Raw genomic sequence first — 17,256 nt, forward strand, 5'->3', positions numbered from 1 at the left:
AGATAGGTATGTTGCAGAAGCCCCACTAAAGAAATATGAATTTTTAAAAATTTATTAGGGAACACATCAAATATGTATTTTAGAAGTAGTGAGCCTACTAATTAAAAAACCCAACTCCAGGGTGCCTGGGTGGCTCAGTGGGTTAAGCCGCTGTCTTCGGCTCGGGTCATGATCTCAGGGTCCTGGGATCGAGTCCCACATCGGGCTCTCTGTTCAGCAGGAAGCCTGCTTCCCTCTCTCTCTCTCTGCCTCCCTCTCTGCCTATTTGTGATCTCTGTCAAATGGATAAATAAAATCTTTAAAAAACAAAAAAACAAAAACCCAACGCCAGCTATTAGCAACTGCTGGTCAATCCTGTGAGAAACATAGACTTTTGTGCCAGATGACAGATACAGAGAATGAATTTTATAGGACAGGACAAACATGATTAGTCGTACTGAGGCTGTAGGTCCAAGTTTCTGCATAAGTGCCTTAGACTACAGCCTGGAGTATAAAGAGAAAGGCTGAGAAATATATTCTTGGTGAACAACCAAAGAAAGCTGGGACTTAAAAAACAAAACTCCCCTTCCCCCCAACCCCAGGCTGAACAACTCCCAAGTAACAGTAACAGAGGTTCCCTTCAAGGAGGGAAAGGACTGGGTGGGGGTTAGGGAGGGGGGGGGAACAGTCCCTTTTCATTACACATTAAAAAAGATTGTTTTGTACTATGTGCACACATCACCTATTTTCTTTCTTTCTTTCTTTTTTTAAAGATTTTCTTTATCTTTAAATAAAAAATAAAGAGAGAAAGAGTGAGTATGAGCAGGGAGAGGGGCAGGCAGAGGGAGAGAGGGAAGCAGGCTCTGTACCAAGTAAGGAGCCCAATGTGGGGCTTGATCCCAGGACCCAGGGATCATGACCAGAGCCAAATACAGATGCTTCACCAACTGAGCCACCCAGGTGCTCCCACATTACCTATTTTCAAAAGTAACTTGTAAAGAACAAGTATCGTGAAGAGTTGCAGTGACCACACCAACTACGTAGGACAAAAGAGCAAACTGCCCAGACTTAAGACTACCAGTTCTTCATGTTTTCACCTGGATTTGCACTCATATAATAATTTGCTCAGGTAGATGAATGTACAACCTTCCAATCCAAGGCCATACATCATCAGAATAGATGTTTCATGTAATATAAGAAACCTGAGCTCCAGGGTGCCTGGGTGGCTCAGTTGGTTAAGCGACTGCCTTTGGCTTAGGTCATGATCTCAGAGTCCCAGGATCGAGTCCCTCATCAGTCTCCCAGCTCTGCAGGGGTCTGCTTCTCCCTGTGACCTTCTCCTCTCTTATGGTCTCTCTCTTGCTCTCTGTCAAATGAAAAAATAAAATCTAAGAAAGAAAGAAGGAAGGAAGGAAGGAAACCCAAGCCCTGAGAGCTGGAGTAACTGGACTTAGGACTGTCCTGGAGCTGGTGGGGTTGGCATGAGCCCTGAGCCCAAAGCCCTGGGTAGGGGCCTGGTTGGGACTCTTGTATCACGCCCTACCTGCTCATCAGCACCCAGATCCACAAAGAAGTGGGCCTCAACCTAGTGGGTGCTGAGCCCTCAGTTCCAGAGCTGATGTGGCATCTGGGGGGCCTCAAAGAGAAGTGTGTTGGGAAACAACTTTTGAGTACTTCATCAGTGACCTTCCCCACATGATCCTGGACAAGCTGGAATGTGAAGGTTTCCATGTGCTGAGCATGACAGTGGTGAGCCAGATGCTGGTGTGGGGTGTGCACAAGGACTGACTCTCTCACACTGAGGAGTAGACGGGGCACTCTTTTCTCGTGTGATTCCCAATCATGAGTGTCTGTTCACTCACTGTCTAGCCCCTCACTTCCCAAATCATCATTTTCCTTTCCCTGCACCACTGGGCAGTGAATGGCCTTTTCTGAAACCTGCCTCAGCCTGTGGGAGAGGGCAGGGCCCTTGCCCTGGGACTTCTAGCTGCCCCTTCATCTTCAGGCCTGGCCAAGGGACTTAGAGGAGGTTATAATCTCTGGGCAGGCTAAGGTGCTCCCAAGAGCCAGGCTGTCCTAGGCCAGGAGCTGGGAGCATATAGCCCCAGGTTTCGGTGGGAAGGTCCTGCAGACCTAGTCCAGGCCAACAAAGAGCTATAATAAGTGGCTGCTCAAAAAAAAAAAAAAAAAAAAAAAAAGAGGGGTGCCTGGGTGGCCAGTTGGTTAAAGCCTCTGCCTTCAGCTTGGGTCATGATCCCAGGATTCTGGGATCAAGCCCCGCATCGGGCTCTCTGCTTGGTGGGGAGCCTGCTTCCTCCTCTCTCTCTCTCTCTCTCTGCCTACTTGTGATCTCTGTCTGTCAAATGAATAAATAAAATCTTTAAAAAAAAAAAGAAAGAAAGAAAGAAAGGAAAAGGAATAAAGAAACCCCAGCCTTGAATGGTTAAATGGCTGCATACAATTTGTCAAAATTCACAAAGTACTCTCAAGATTTGTACTTCATCGGCGCCTGGGTGGCTCAATGGGTTAAGCCACTGCCTTCGGCTCAGGTCATGATCTCAGGGTCCTGGGATCGAGTCCCACATCGGGCTCTCTGCTCAGCAGGGAGCCTGCTTCCTCCTCTCTCTCTCTCTGCCTGCCTCTCTGCCTACTTGTGATCTCTGTCATATAAATAAAATTAAAAAAAAAAAAGATTTGTACTTCATTGTATGCTCATTACACTGTGCTTCAATAAAGTATTATTAACAACATCAAAAAGCTTAGCCTTTGTGAAGAAAGAATGAGTCAAAGAATCGCCATTTGGGGTTTATTGGGTAGGTGGTTCAGAGAAAACTAGTGTTTTGAGAAGACAACACGGTGTAGACTTTCTGCAAAAACTTGCTCTTTGGAAACCATCACTACAGCATGTGCTTTTGGTTAAGCATTCCACGGCTGAAACGCAACTCTGTGCTGAGATGCCGAGAAGATGAGGCAAAATCTTGGCCAAGGTCAAACTCTGCTGATGGTTTGAAAGGGGGACGGCAGCCAACTGCTCTGCACTTGTATAACATTTAAAAAAAGAAAAACTAACCCCAAGCCATCTTCTGTCCCTTTTTGGAGCCAACATTAGTCCTGCTCATTGCATCCAAGAACTCAGAGGAAGTTGCATGTATGTTGCTACAGCTCAGACCTACCCAACCTTCAGGGCCCATACATACCTACTTTAATTAAAAAAAAACTAAGCTAGCTTGCTGGGACTCTAGTTGGCTCTATGGGATATGATGGGAGATGTCAGAATTTTAGATGAAGTTAGGGTTCATCCATCAGAGGCAAAGAAATATACTTGAACCTCCCTTTTGGCTATCTGGTTACTTTTTCTGGAACTAAACTGCAACAAAATGACCCTAATTTGATAGAAAATGGGGGCTCATGTCTGTATCTGGGTAACTATTATAAAAAGAGCTGCAAGCTTAGCATATTTGGTCCAAATATGTGCTACACAAAGAAAAGCCAATACACCAACACCCTCTTTTGGACTGAACGAAGCACAAAAAGGAACAGGGAAACATATTTTTTGTCAGGTTATAGGGAACAGATATAGATACACAGAAATGTCTTTCAGCAGTTTATAGAATATAAACTATATTTTATGCATGTCTGTCTTATAGATGCCAAAGGTAAGAGGGACAAAGTCCAAGGCCAGTCAGGGTTATACAAGATGCAGGCCCAAGAAACTTCTCAGTCTCCCTGTGAGGTGATCATGTCTTAGGACTTATGGATGGGTAACAATGTGTTAACACTGGATCCCTCAAATTTTCTTAGGCAGTCATGACAACATAAAAAAAGAGAGAATATTTTTAACTCATTGGTTTAATGTTTTCCTTTTAAAGTACCTAATTCTATTCAGTCCTCTATAGTATAGTCTTAATTTCTCCTATCCTTAAAATGAGAAACACTCATTCCTTTTTTCTCAATATCTTCCCATCTACAATACTTGGCAAACTTGCCTCATTTCCATTTTGTGCTTATCTCGTTAAACCTTACAGCACAAGCAATGCAACTGAAGATACAAATTTCTCTTCTTTCTTTATTGCTGAATAGTGAACTGTGAGTTCCTAAGGCCACAGACAGCACACCTCTGGTGAGAAGTATATTTTGACCTCAGGTGGAGCACCAGATGGAGGAACCAGGCTTCTCTCTAGTCAGTGAGGCCAGGAGGACATGGTGTGGCATCCTGCTTCCCTCATTCCCCCCCTTTCCGTGCATAGTCTCCATTCCCAGAGCTGGGAGCGGGATGAGGGTGTGCAACGATGAAGCAGAAGGTACACAGCTTCCAAGAGAAAGTGCCACATAAACAGTGGGATGTATTGCCGAATGCTACAGCTAGGAGGGTCCTTACCGCACATCTAATCTTAACTTCTAACTTTACTGGTAAAGAAAGGAGCCCAGAAAAGTTAAGTGATTAGTCCAAAGATACACAGGTAATGGCCAGAACCAAAACCTAGGTCACCAGCCTGTTCCTCTGATCCTTTAACACACAATAGAACTGAGTACAGGGAAAAGCAAAATAGAACATTAAGTCCATGGCTACAACCCCATCAACCCATGAACCAAATAAACATATCTCTTTTAAAACTACCCATATCTTAATCTCCCATTTCTTTTCAGCTGTTAGCTTACTAAGCTCAAATGTTTGATTCTTATCCAGGACTTAATAGATACCCTGGTGGCCTGGAGAGTCAGAATCCCAACTCTGCCCCAGCATGTTGAAGCCTGAAAAGGGAGATCTTTGGGAAGCAGGAGTACAGTAAAAGTAGCCTCTCCTACTCAGGAATATTCTGGACCACACATCATGCTTATATTAATGCTGACTCCAAACTCAGCAGCTTTTGGAGCTTATGCAGGCAGAAATGGCAACAGACTACCCACTTAGCAAGAGGAAAATGCAAGAATTAATAACAAATAAGGAAGCTAGAAGGAGGGTAAATGCTTTGGATTCAGTCTGGAAGGCAGGGAAATTACTTCCATTCAGAGCAGAAAATGACCTTTTAAGGCAGTGTATACTACATCTGAAGAGGATGCAACACAGGATGTGTGAAGCAGGTCCTTTGATATTCCCTATTCCTGTGCAAAGGAAGTCAATTCCTGATTATCCCTCAAATGATGACCCATTTGGTCTAGTTACCCACAGTATCTAGGGACCTCCAACAAGAGTGGGCTATATAGAAAGACCTCGTTAGATGGAAATACTAGTCTAATGTACTTCCCACTTTCCCAGATAACATGCTGGCATTCAAGCGAGGGCCTTGGTGCCTCAAGCAAAAGGCGGGGGATGGGGGGTGACTAAAGCATCTCCTAGCAGGCTGGTAGGATAGGTAATTGGAACAAGCAAGCTGCCGGCTGCAGGTAAACCCCAGACCATCACTGGATATGAAACTGCTCCAGGACTGGGGACAAGAAGAAGGCTTCAGCATGAGGAGGTAACTTGGTGAATAGCTAAAGTTTATCACTGAATTCCAAAGCAAAAATATTCTGGGGACTATGTATTATATTTACATTATTCAGATCAAGAGTTCATCACAGCAATGTCATTCTTACACCCTCTTTCAGCTTATCTCACCCAAGAAAAACTGATGCCCACTGTATTCCTGAAAGATCAGGCATTCTAAAAATGGCCACTTAGCAACAGAAAAGACAAAAGATCAAGAAGGACTCTTAAAATATGTAATAATTAGTAAACTAGCAAACCAAGAAACTGTCTTCTTTAACAGTAAAAAGTGATAGCATGATGATGAGACATGATGAAGGGAAAAAAAAAAGAAGGAAACGATCAACAAATGAATGAAAAACTCAAGAGAAGTAAGGTAAACTGAGAATTCAGATTATACTCAAATGTTAGGGCCCCACACTAACAGGTAAGAAAGGAAGCTAAATAAAAGCTCTTTCTGCCTGCTGGGCTCCTAAGAGTCTAAAATGAGGGATTAAAATGGCTTTATTTCAACAGAACACATTTTGTCATCTGATCTCCATCCGTGACATGGATAAGAATAAGTAACTTATGGTTGCACTCTTAAAAAGCAACAAATCCCTGAACATTGTGCCTTGTTCACTTTAGGATGGCAAATCACTGCTGTGTATCAAACACACAAAAAAGACCTGTCTGTAACTTTTATTTTAAGTTTTTATTTTAAAATAGTGTTTCCAAAAAACACTGACTACAAGGGGAAATGAGTCAATAAAGGATGGGAGATAAAGGGGAAGCAGAGAGAAGACTCTAAGCCTAGAAACACAATGATCCGGGTACATTCGGAGGCCCTTGCCATGACCCTGTCCTCTCACTACTGTTCACGTGGAGGCTCAGTAAATGTACCGGGACACGAGCTAAAGGGTTAGAAGCATTCCCTTGATATATGCTCCTAAAAGGTGGTATCAATCGGTACTCACTCCAGAAATGTGAGACCTCCTCTGCCCCATCCAATCGCTAGAATTCTATCCTAAATAAATTATCAAAGATATAGTCAAAGATTAATACAAAAGACAGTTCAACACAGTATCACTGACATTAACAAAGGATCTGAAACAACCAAAATTTCAACAGTGTGGGAATGGACAACTGAAGTATGGAAGAGAAACTAGGAATCTACTTTCAAAGATGAGGGGCACAGGAAATTAATTATTTGTGGTACCACGTTAAGTGAGGAGTAAAAAAGGATGACACAGTCTATATATACATGACTCTGAATTCCGTTTGTATTTCACGCATTTTTAAATAGTGAAGGAAATTTGTGGACATCCCAGCAAAGGTTAGCTCTTTTCTAGATGGAGGGAAGATGGATGATTTTTTACTCCTTCTTTAGACTCATTTCTCATGAACATACACTGCAATAAATACTTCTTTTATAATATGCCTGCCCTAAAATATCTCATTCAAGGTCACCACTGTCAGTCTTCAGGAAAGGGTGCTAAGGGCTGACTCAAGAGAATGAAGAGTCAAATCCACACAGTAACTTCTGAGAAGGGTGAGAAATCTTGTGTGCCAGTCTAGCCTCCTTTTCTACGGTGCCTGTTGGCTCTGGTGGCCCACAGCTCTGCTGGAGAATCCATTCCTTCTTCCTACAGCAACCACCGCCCCTAAATAACCTCATGTTTCTCCTCTCTTAGCATGAGGATCACAAGGAATGAAAATGAAAGCACCCTACTCCCAGTTTCAGAGGAAGTTTTTCTGGTAACCCTATTCAAATGGCCCCAAATCAGCTACACGGATTTGGAAACATAAGTCATCAGCTGTGTTCAGGAACCATCTATAAAAGCCCTATTTCTCAAGACTGACTATAACACAGGATCTGTGAGTGCCACCTTGTGGCAAGCCTGACCACTCTAACGACCACCCGTCACGCCCCATGGTTCACCCCTGGACTCCGGAGCATGGGGTCCAGCCACTGAGCACATGGCCCACAATGACCTACCCCACTGAACATACGGTCCTGGAAGAGGCTGGTATTGTTCATCTTCAAGGATCTCTAGTTTAGAGCCCAAAAATGCCTGTTTGGGGGCAAGAGGGTACAAAGCGGCGGACAAACAACACGCACACCCGTTGGCGGACGCTCAGCTGATGGGCTGAAGCCGCGCTGTGTGTGGTACGTCGTGGCGCACGCCGTGCGTGGTACGTCCGTGTGCGAGGTACGTCCATGTGCACGCTGTGCGTGGTGTACCTGTATGCGTGCCATGCTTCTGCCCACAGCAGGGACGCCAGGGGTGAATATCTCCTCCCCCAAGAATATTTACTGATTTTGCAAATCCGAGAAGAAAAAAAGTTTTACATTTACAGTCAGTGAGCTTTGTGCTTAGAAGTTTTATTTATGAGTGTTAGAGCAACCGTCACCAACTTGGGCACAATTTCAAAACAGCTCCTGTTGGATTCTGGCCATAAAATCACTAAGTTTGTTACGATCTTGTCAAGTAAAAACTTTAGAAAAACTGCTAATCACTAATAATTTATGCTCAAAGTGGTAGCTTCACATAAAAAGATGAAAAACCACTGTTCTGAACATCTAAGTATATGAATTAATCTCAGAGTCCCACGCACGAGAGCAGGTGGAGAAATCCTCCCAACGCAACCCGACCAAAGGACTCCAAGAGAGAACTGAGTGTTGAAAAGAGGTCAGTATTACAAATCGGAAGGAACACAGAACACGGAAGGGACGTGACACTGATTCTGAGAGTAGAGAATCTTCCTCTCAGAAGGAGATTCAGCTAGAAAACCTTGCAGTTCTGGACAGGAGGGTTGCAATGAATAGACAACAAACAGCATGAAAGGGAAAGCAAAGCAAATATCAAAGTTCTCTTGAGAGATGATGCTCCTACCTCTTTCTGCCCCACCCAGTTAGAAGGCCTATTTCCAGAAAAGAATTTCCTCCAGTGTTAGGGTGGAAGCATATGGCAGGAAGTCGCTGCTTTGGTCCTGGCTGTGTAAAGGGGAGCATCCTCAAGTATGGAAATAAACCGAAGTGACCTAGATGGGATGGATCTCAACCAGGTGAGATGTGGGAGAGCATGAAGTTAAGGAATTTATAATTATGAGCTTGAACTGGGGAAATGAATCTGACTCCTGTTCACCCCTCCAACCTCTGCAAGAATTTCTCCTGTCCTAACCCAATGGGATTAAAATACTTGACTGCCCCTGTTTGAGAAAAAAACAACATACCGGGCAGGGAAGAAATGTATTAAAAACCTGAGCGTCTTGACAAGTCACTTCAGGGGAGAATCCTTCATCTGCTGTCTGTGCACAGGAAGCAAAAGAAGGAAAGTAAAATAAAGGCCAAGGCCCTTTTGTCCACAAAAAATAAGAGGGAAGCAAAAGGAATTCTCACTCTGCCCAAGTAAAATCCAAAACCGTAAGCTCCCCTTGAAGCAACAGCCCGCCTCCACCAGAAGCATCCTGGGATTGGCGTGGGTTAGCATTCCAAGTTGTGACACTAGGCTCTGACAATTAATGACACAGGAAGAGGTGACTTTCCCACCTTGGCTCAGCTTCCCAGCCATCCTGGGAGGAGAGCAGCTCTCAGGACAGCTTGATGGGAAGGTCTTCCCCGTATTTCCGGAGCAGCTTCTGATGGTTGTGGTCCACTGACCACTGCTGGGGCAGGTGCTTGGGCTGCATGGAGTCCAGGAAATGCTGACGCCAGCGGCTCTCCAGCTGCATGAGGGAGCGCAGCCCGCCCTGGCTGTGGCACTGCACCACCTTCAGCCCATGAGGAATGTAGTTTTCGTTAGAAATCCTGGCAAGACACAAAGCACAAGGGTCTAAGGAAGACAAGCACAGGACTGTGTCACAGACGGCTCCAAATGCTGTGGGCCAGGGGGCTGCCACAATGTTAGATCAGGAGGTTGCTGGACTTCTAAAGGTTGATTATTTTAATGCTTTTTAAAAATTTTTATTTATTTGAGAGAGAGCACGTGAGCACGTGCAGGGTGTGGGTGGCAGAGGCAAAGGGAAAAGCAGATTCCCCGCTGATTGGAGCTCAATCCCAGGACCCTGGGGTTATAATCTGAGACAAAGGCAGATGCTTAACTGAGCCACCCTGGTGCCCCCTACTTTAATGTTTTTAAAGCATCTTTCCTACATCTGCCACTTTAAGAAGTCATTTGGACATACTGCACACAATCTGACAGAAGATATTTGGGGATTCTGAGCTATATTTGTGGGAGGCCACTGCCGGAAGCTCAGCCCCCACTACAGGAGCCGCACTGTCTGGCTGACAATGAGTGAAGAACGTTGGTTTTTTATTTACTCCGGGGTTACTCAGGTACCAGCTTGTCCTTCTCAACCATACTCAGTATTTATATGGCGCTGCTATATCACCCTGCGTGTTCTTATGTTTCAAACGCTGGAATACATACATGTAAAAATGCAAGGTGGGACATTTCTTTAGTGCCTCCTTTCTCACAGGAAGACTGCCAAACCGTACAGCACAGGCAGTAGTCAGTGGTGTTATAATAGCATTCTAAGGTGACAGATGGGAGCGCCACTTGTGGTGGGCATAGCATAACACATAAACTTGTCGAATCACTGTTGTACACCTGAAACTAATATAACACTGTGCATCATGTGTCACAATGTTGTGTCAGCTACACTTCAACTTTTAAAAAATTGAAATTAAAAAAAGATGGGGGCGCCTGGTTGACTCAGTCAGTAGGGCATGTGACTCTTGATCACATGGTCATGAAATCGAGCTCCACGTTGGGCTGAGAGATTACTTAAAAAAAAAATCAACAAATAAAAATCTTGGGGCACATGGCTGGCTCAGTCAGTAGAAATGCAGCTCTTAATCTTGGGGTTGTAAGTTCAGACCCCATGTTGGGTGTAGAGATTGATACTCAAAGTCTTTGGAAAAAAAAAAAAAAAAGCCAAACCATATCCACGAGAGATGTGTTTTGGTCCCATGAAATACTCAGTTGTGCAGCCGGTGCTGTTTAATGGGAAGATAAATCCTTGCCCTCTTCCTAACTAAGCAGAGAAGCCTTAGAAGTCCTCGGATGTCCTGCAAACAGTGCTTTCACCTCCTGTGAGTAACAACTACTTTTCCGGAGAAAGTCCCTACTCCATGGACTCAGTTCCCCTCCTTGCATTCATACCCCACTCTCATTCCTCCCTCCCAACACTCCCTCCCTCATTCCAGCAGTACCAGTGCCCTCCAGAAATCTGCAGCCACCTTACTGCTTAGCTGACAAGTGTCCCTAACTTGCCTATCTTCCCCCAACCAGCTTCTTCTCAGTTCCAGACAGCCAAGTCCAGCATCCCTCTATCCTAGTCAGCAAGGTGATTGGTTAGAAAGGTCTGTGACTGAAAGGGGAAGTTTAGTTGTATTAGCAAATACATCTGGGAATTGGTTGGAGGAACCATTCTCATTGGACCTTGGCAAGTTACTTAACTTTAACCTCAGGGTAGCTAACATAAAAAATAACATCTATGCTACAACCTCACAAAATAGTTAGGAAGAATCAAAATAGGACAAAACTCATTAGTACTGTTTTCTAACTTCGAAATATTTAACAAATGCAAGATATAATGCTAGCAGTTACCAGTAAGAAATCTAAATCCTATTTCAAATGGTTGTTAGAAGAACCGATTAAGACAATTTATAGAGGGACGCCTGGGTGGCGCAGTTGGTTGGACGACTGCCTTCGGCTCAGGGCGTGATCCTGGAGTCCCGGGATCGAGTCCCACATCAGGCTCCCAGCTCCATGGGGAGTCTGCTTTGCTCTCTGACCTTCTCCTCGCTCATGCTCTCTCTCACACTCTCTCTCTCTCAAATAAATAAATAAAATCTTTAAAAAAAAAAAAGACAATTTATAGAAAGTTTATTAGCTTGGGTAAATAGAGCAGGATAACTTGGGATGCCTGGGTGGCTCACTCAGTTAAGCATCCACCTTCAGCTCATGTCCTGATCTCAGGGTCCTGGGATCAAGTCCCACATCGGGTTCCCTGCTAGGTGGGGAGCCTGCTTCTCTCTCCCTCTGCCAGTTGCTCCCCCTGCTTGTGCTCTCTCCCTCTGACAAATAAATAAAATATTTAAAAATATATTTAAATAGATTAAGACACCTACAACCATTTGATAAGTGTTTGCTGCGATCTTTAAGATTCCGGGGTAATGAAACTGAAGTACAGCCGAGCAGCATCACTCTCACGGTTTTGGGAACTTATCAGTGCAATTCTTTCGGGCTCTAGTACTCCTGGAAAAGTGGTAACAGGAAGCAAAACTGGAGCAGGGGGCCCAGAGTTTCTTTCACCTCAGCCCTGTACCCATTCATTTGTCAGGGCCATCGGCTTCTCAGTTAGGAACACTGAATTAAGTCATGAGTTCAACTCATGGGGAGGGAGAGGAAGCAAAGGAAGGAAGGAAAAAAGAGAATAGTATGAATGGTAAGACCAATTCTGGCCTGTTCTATTCGGTGGGCCAGTACCCTGAATGCAGATGAGACAGCAAACATGAATCCATTGGTGTCAGTTCCCAAAGACCTGGATGAGGTAAGGGACAGAAAGCCATGTACATTGTACTCAAAAGCAACTTCAGAGACTTGGGGTTATTTTTTGAGTATTATTTTCATCTCCTCTGCTGACTTCAGGATTGACTTCTGCACAGAATCTCTAAGGCAGAGCTCCACTGCATTTGAACTCATCTGCTCATCATGAAAATGGCTGGACAGAGATGACCCTGAAGGGTCAAGGACAGAAGGCAAGTCTCCTATGGAAAGGAAACTCTCACACCGATTCTTCTATCCCAGCCCCATGGTATTTTAAGCCATTAGATACTCAATGGGGTAACAGGAGGCTATGCTCTGCGCCTAAACAGCTCTTGGCCCCTGCCTGGCCGGCATCCCCGCTAAGCAGGTGGCGCTAGTGCCCCCAGGATGTCCCCCAATCCCTTCCCCGACCGGGAACTGTACACTGTACCTTGTCTCCAGGCTGGCGGCCTCCTGAAGCATCTCCTCCGTGACTGTGTCTGTGTGGTAAAACTCTCTGAGCGCCTGCAGCAGTTCCGCCTTTCGGTGAGCGGGCAGGCTCTCCGCGTTGAGCAGGGCCCTGGCCCCAGACCGTACCTGGCGGCGCTCAGGATCTTCCAGCAGGCGCAGACCCTCCTCAGAGCCGATGGGGGCCTGGAACTCCCTGGCCAGCTGCTGCTTCAGGTGGTTGTCATAGTAGTTAGAGACGGCGTGGCAGGAGGTACAGAGCAGCAGCACATCGTGGGAGTTGTGGTCTTTCATCTCAATGGGGAAGTGCTTCCGGTACTCGTGCGGAATCACGTTCTTCCTGCCAAGCCCACCCAGAAGCAGCGCTTGTTAGCATCGGACACAGAACGCAGGTGGAGCTAGCAGGCAGGCTGCTGGGATCCTCCTCTGGGCGTAAACAGGACCGAGGAGCCTCATGCACCTCAACCCAACAGAGACTACATAAAGGCAAAACTGCCTCTTCCACTCTTGGCCTACCTACCTACCTGAGCCTTGGTTTCCTCTCCTCAAGGAGCAAGTTCATACCACGTGATAGCAAGAGGCAGCAGAGGGCCAAGGCAGAGGGAGGCTAACAACAACCTTTGCAAACACTGTGCTCCCAGAGAGGAAAAGTATCAGAGAAATGAAAAAAAATTCTAAAGACCTTCAACATCTGCAAAATAACTCTCAAAGCATGTAGCAGGTCCCTCTACTCCTGAAATTTTAGAAGCCTGGTGACTTAAAAAAAAAATTTTTCTCATCTGAGGAACCCCTTACTCAAACTATTTCCAGGCTCATCAAGGCCCATTGTTAATTTCTAAGGAAAACTGAGCTCTCAGGAAAAACTCTTGGCACACAACTATTTGTCTCATTTTGTAAGAGGAGAGTAGGAGAGTGAGTTACTCTACTGAAGGCAGGGAGTAGAGCCAACGTATGCCTTCAGGTCATCCAAAAACAGGCATTCTTCATTTTACTGCACTTTACAGATACTGCATTTTTTACAAACTGAAAGTCTGTGGCAACTCTGCATCGGGCGAGTCTATTGGCCTCATTTTTTTTTTTTTTTAAGATTTTATTTATTTTATTTGACAGATAGAGATCACAAGTAAGCAGAGAGGCAGGCAGAGAGAGAGGGAAGCAGGCTCCCTGCTGAGCGGAGAGCCCGATGTGGGGCTCGATCCCAGGACCTGGGATCATGACCTGAGCCGAAGGCAGAGGCTTTAACCCACTGAGCCACCCAGGCGCCCCTTGGCCTCATTTTTTTTCCCCCAACAGCATTTGTTCACTTTGTGTCTCTGTGTCACACTTTGGTACCTTTTCCTTATTATTATATTTTTGTGTGGATGTGTGATCACTGTCCTAGGAGTCACTATAGTAACTGATTTGGGAGGCCATGAATCACGCCCACATAAGACCGAGCACTCAATAGATACACGTGTGTGTTCTCACTGCCTCACCAACCGGCCATTCCCGTGTCTCTCTTACTCTCCTCCGGCCTCCTTATTCCTTGAGATGAAATAATATTGCTCTCAGGCCAATCAATAACCTACTACAATGGCCTCTAAGTGCTCACATGGAAGGAAGAGTGGCATGTCTCCCACTTCAAATCAAAAGCTAGAAATGATTAGGTTTAGTGAGGAAGGCATGTCAAAAGCCAAGACAGACCAAAAGCTAGGCCTCCTGCTCCAGTTAGCCAAGTTGTGAGTGCACAGGAAAAGTTCTCCAAGGAAATTAAAAGTGCTGCTCCAGCAAACATGTAAATGCTGTGCAAACAAAACAGCCTTACTGCTGGTATAGAGAAGGGTTCGTGGTCTGGACAGAAGATCACACTGGCCATACAGTTATCTTAAGCCAAAGCCTAATCCAAGCCAAGCCCGAACTCTCTTCAATTCTGTGAAGTCTGAGACAGGTGAGGAAGCTGCAGAAGAAAATTCTGAAGCTAGCTGGGGTTGGTTCAAGAAGTTTAAGGAAAGAAACTATCTCCATAAACATCAAAGTACAAGATGAAGCCCTAAGTGCTGATGGAGAAGCTCCAGCGAATTATGCAGAAGATCCAGCTAAGATCATTAATGAAGGTGGCTACATGTAGGAGCAGATTTTCACTGTGGATGAAACAGCCTTCTCTTGCAAGAAGATGCCATCTAGGATTTTCATAGCTAAAGAGAAGTCAAGGGGCGCCTGGGTGGCTCAGTGGGTTAAAGCTTCTGCCTTTGGCTCTGGTCATGATCTCAGGGTCCTGGGATTGAGCCCTGCATCAGGCTCTCTGCTCAGCATGGAGTCTGTTTTCTCCTTTCTCTCTGCCTCCTTGTGATCTCTGTCTGTCAAATAAATAAATAAAATCTTTAAAAAAAAAAAAGAGAGAGAGAGCAAGTCAATGCCTGGTTTCAAAACTTCAAAAGCCAGACTGACTCTCTTGCTTGGGACTAATGCATCTGATGACTTTAAATTGAACCCAGTGCTCATGGACCACTCCCAAAATCCCAGAGCCCTTCAGAATTGTGCTAAATCTACTCCACTTGTGCTCTCTAGATGGATGACAGCATATCTGTTTACAGCATGGTTTACTGAATATTTTAAGCCTACTGTTGGGACTACTAATCAGGAAAAAAAATTCCTTTTCAAGTATTACTGCTTGGGGCACCTGCATGCCTCAGTCAGTTGAGTGTCTACCTTTGGCTGAGGTCATGATTCCAGGGTTGTGGGACTGAGCCCCACATAGACCCCCTGCTGTAGAGAGCTGACTTGTCCCTCTCCCTGTGGCCCCCAGCCCCTGCTCATGCTCTGTGCTTTCTCTCTCCCTCCCTCTCTCAAATAAATAAATAAAATCTTTTTAAAGTAAAATAAAACATTACTGCTCATTGAGAGTGTATCTGGTTACCCAAGAACTCTGATAGAGATGTACAATGAAATTAATGATCTTTTCAGGTCTGCTAACACAACATCCATTCTGCAGCCCATTGATCAAAGAGTAATTTTGATTTTTAAGCCTTATTATTTAAGAAATACTTTTCATAAGGGCTATAGCTACCATAAATAGAGATGCCTCTAATGGATCTTGGCAAAGCAAACTGAAAACCTTCTGGAAAGGATTCACCATTCTAGAGGCCATTAAGAATATTCATGATTCATGGGAAGAGGTGAAGATACCAACTTTAATTAACAGGAGTCTCTAGCCCTTATGGAGGGCTTTGAGGGGTTTAAGACTTTGGTGGAGGATGTAACTACAGATGTGGTGGAAATAGCAAAAGAACTGGGAGTCTGCAGGTAGGAGTGAATTACTGCAACTGTTTCATCCCACAATAAAACTTACAAGGATGAGGAGTTGCTTCTTGTTGAATGAGCAAAGAAAGAGGTTTCTTGAGATGTGAAGACTATTGAAATGACAACAATGGGATTTAAAATATTACATAAACTTAGTTGACTAGACAGTGGTAAAATGTGAGGACTCTCCATTTAGGAAGAAGTTCTGCTGTGGGCAAAATGCTATCAAACAACATCACATGCTACAGGGAAATCCTTCAAGAAGGAGAGGTTCATCAATACAGCAAACTTCACTGTTAACTTATTTTAAGAAACTGCCACAGTCACCACCCTGATCAGTCAGCAGCCATCAGCACCATGGCAATAACCTCCTCCAGCAAAAAGATTACAACTCTCTAAAAGCTCAGATGAGGTTAGCATTTCTTAGCAATAGAGTATTTTTATTAATTAATTAATTAATTTTATTAATTAAATAAATTTTAATTTATTTTTTAAAAAAATAATCTCTATACCCAACATGGGGCTCGAAGTCATGACCCAAGATCAAAAGTCACATCCTCTACTGGCTGAGGCAGCCAGGCACCCCAGCAGTGAAGTTTTTTGTTTTGTTTTGTTTTGTTTTATATAGAGAGTGTGAGGAGGGGGGAAGGGGTAGAGGTAGAGGGAGAGAGAGAGAAGCTCAAGCATGCTCCATGCTCAGCACAGAGCCTGATGTAGGGCTGGATCTCATGACCTTGAGATCATGACCTGAGCCAAAATCAAGAGTCAGATGCTTAACCAACTGAGACAGTCAGGCGCCCAGCAATAAAGTATTCCTTTTTTTTTTTTTAATGTATTTTTTTTTAATTTATTTGAGAGAGACACAGAGATAGCAAGTGGGGAAGAGAGGGAGAAGCAGGCTCCCTGCTGAGGAAGGAGCCTGACATGGGCCTTGATCCCAGGACCCTGGGATCATGACCTGAGCCAAAGGCAGATGCTTAACCGACTGAGCCACCTAGGCATCCAGCAATAAAGTATTCTTAAATGAAAGTATATACATTGTTTTTTTAGACATAACATTACTGCACAACTAACAGTCCAGAGTATAATATAAACAATTTTTATATGCACTGGGAAAGCCAGAAAATTCATTTGACTCACATTTTTTTTTTAAAGATTTTATTTATAGGGTGCCTGGATGGCTCGGTTGTTAAGCATCTGCTTTCAGCTCAGGTCACAATCCCAGGGTCCTGGGATCAAGCCCCGCCTCCGGCTTCTTGCTCAGCAGGAAGCCTGCTTCTCCCTCTCCCACTTCCCTTACTTGTGTTCCTGCTCTTGCTGTGTCCATCTCTGTCAAATAAATAAATAACATTAAATAAAATAAAGATTTTATTTATTTATTTTTTTGGGAAAAAGACAGAGCATGAGTGGATAGGAGTAGAGGGAGAGAGAGAATCTTAAGGAGGCTCCATACCCAGCATGGACCCCAATGCGGCTTGATCTCATCACCTTGAGATCATGTCCCGAGCTGAAGTCAAGAGTTGGCCATTTAATTGACTGAGCCACGCA

At 44.5% G+C, this 17,256-nt stretch overlaps 1 protein-coding gene across 2 annotated transcripts in view; it reads right to left on the reverse strand.

Moving 5' to 3' along the window:
- Positions 1–1,321: 1,321 nt before the first annotated feature.
- EXD2 (exonuclease 3'-5' domain containing 2) overlaps positions 1,322–17,256 on the reverse strand; it is a 61,044-nt gene continuing 45,109 nt past the window's right edge. The window contains exons 8-10 of one of the 2 annotated variants that reach the window (XM_044229848.1): positions 12,413–12,769; positions 8,979–9,236; positions 1,322–1,345 (exon numbers count right to left, since the gene is read on the reverse strand). In XM_044229848.1, the coding sequence (XP_044085783.1) occupies positions 9,020–9,236; positions 12,413–12,769 (574 nt within the window). In that variant the 3' untranslated portion in view covers positions 1,322–1,345; positions 8,979–9,019. Of the gene's footprint in view, positions 1,346–7,793; positions 9,237–12,412; positions 12,770–17,256 lie in introns of those variants that run through there. The other variant, XM_044229847.1, reaches the window with a different exon arrangement.

The sequence above is a fragment of the Neovison vison genome, chromosome 13, assembly GCF_020171115.1.
Source record: "Neovison vison isolate M4711 chromosome 13, ASM_NN_V1, whole genome shotgun sequence".
Taxonomy (NCBI): domain Eukaryota; kingdom Metazoa; phylum Chordata; class Mammalia; order Carnivora; family Mustelidae; genus Neogale; species Neogale vison.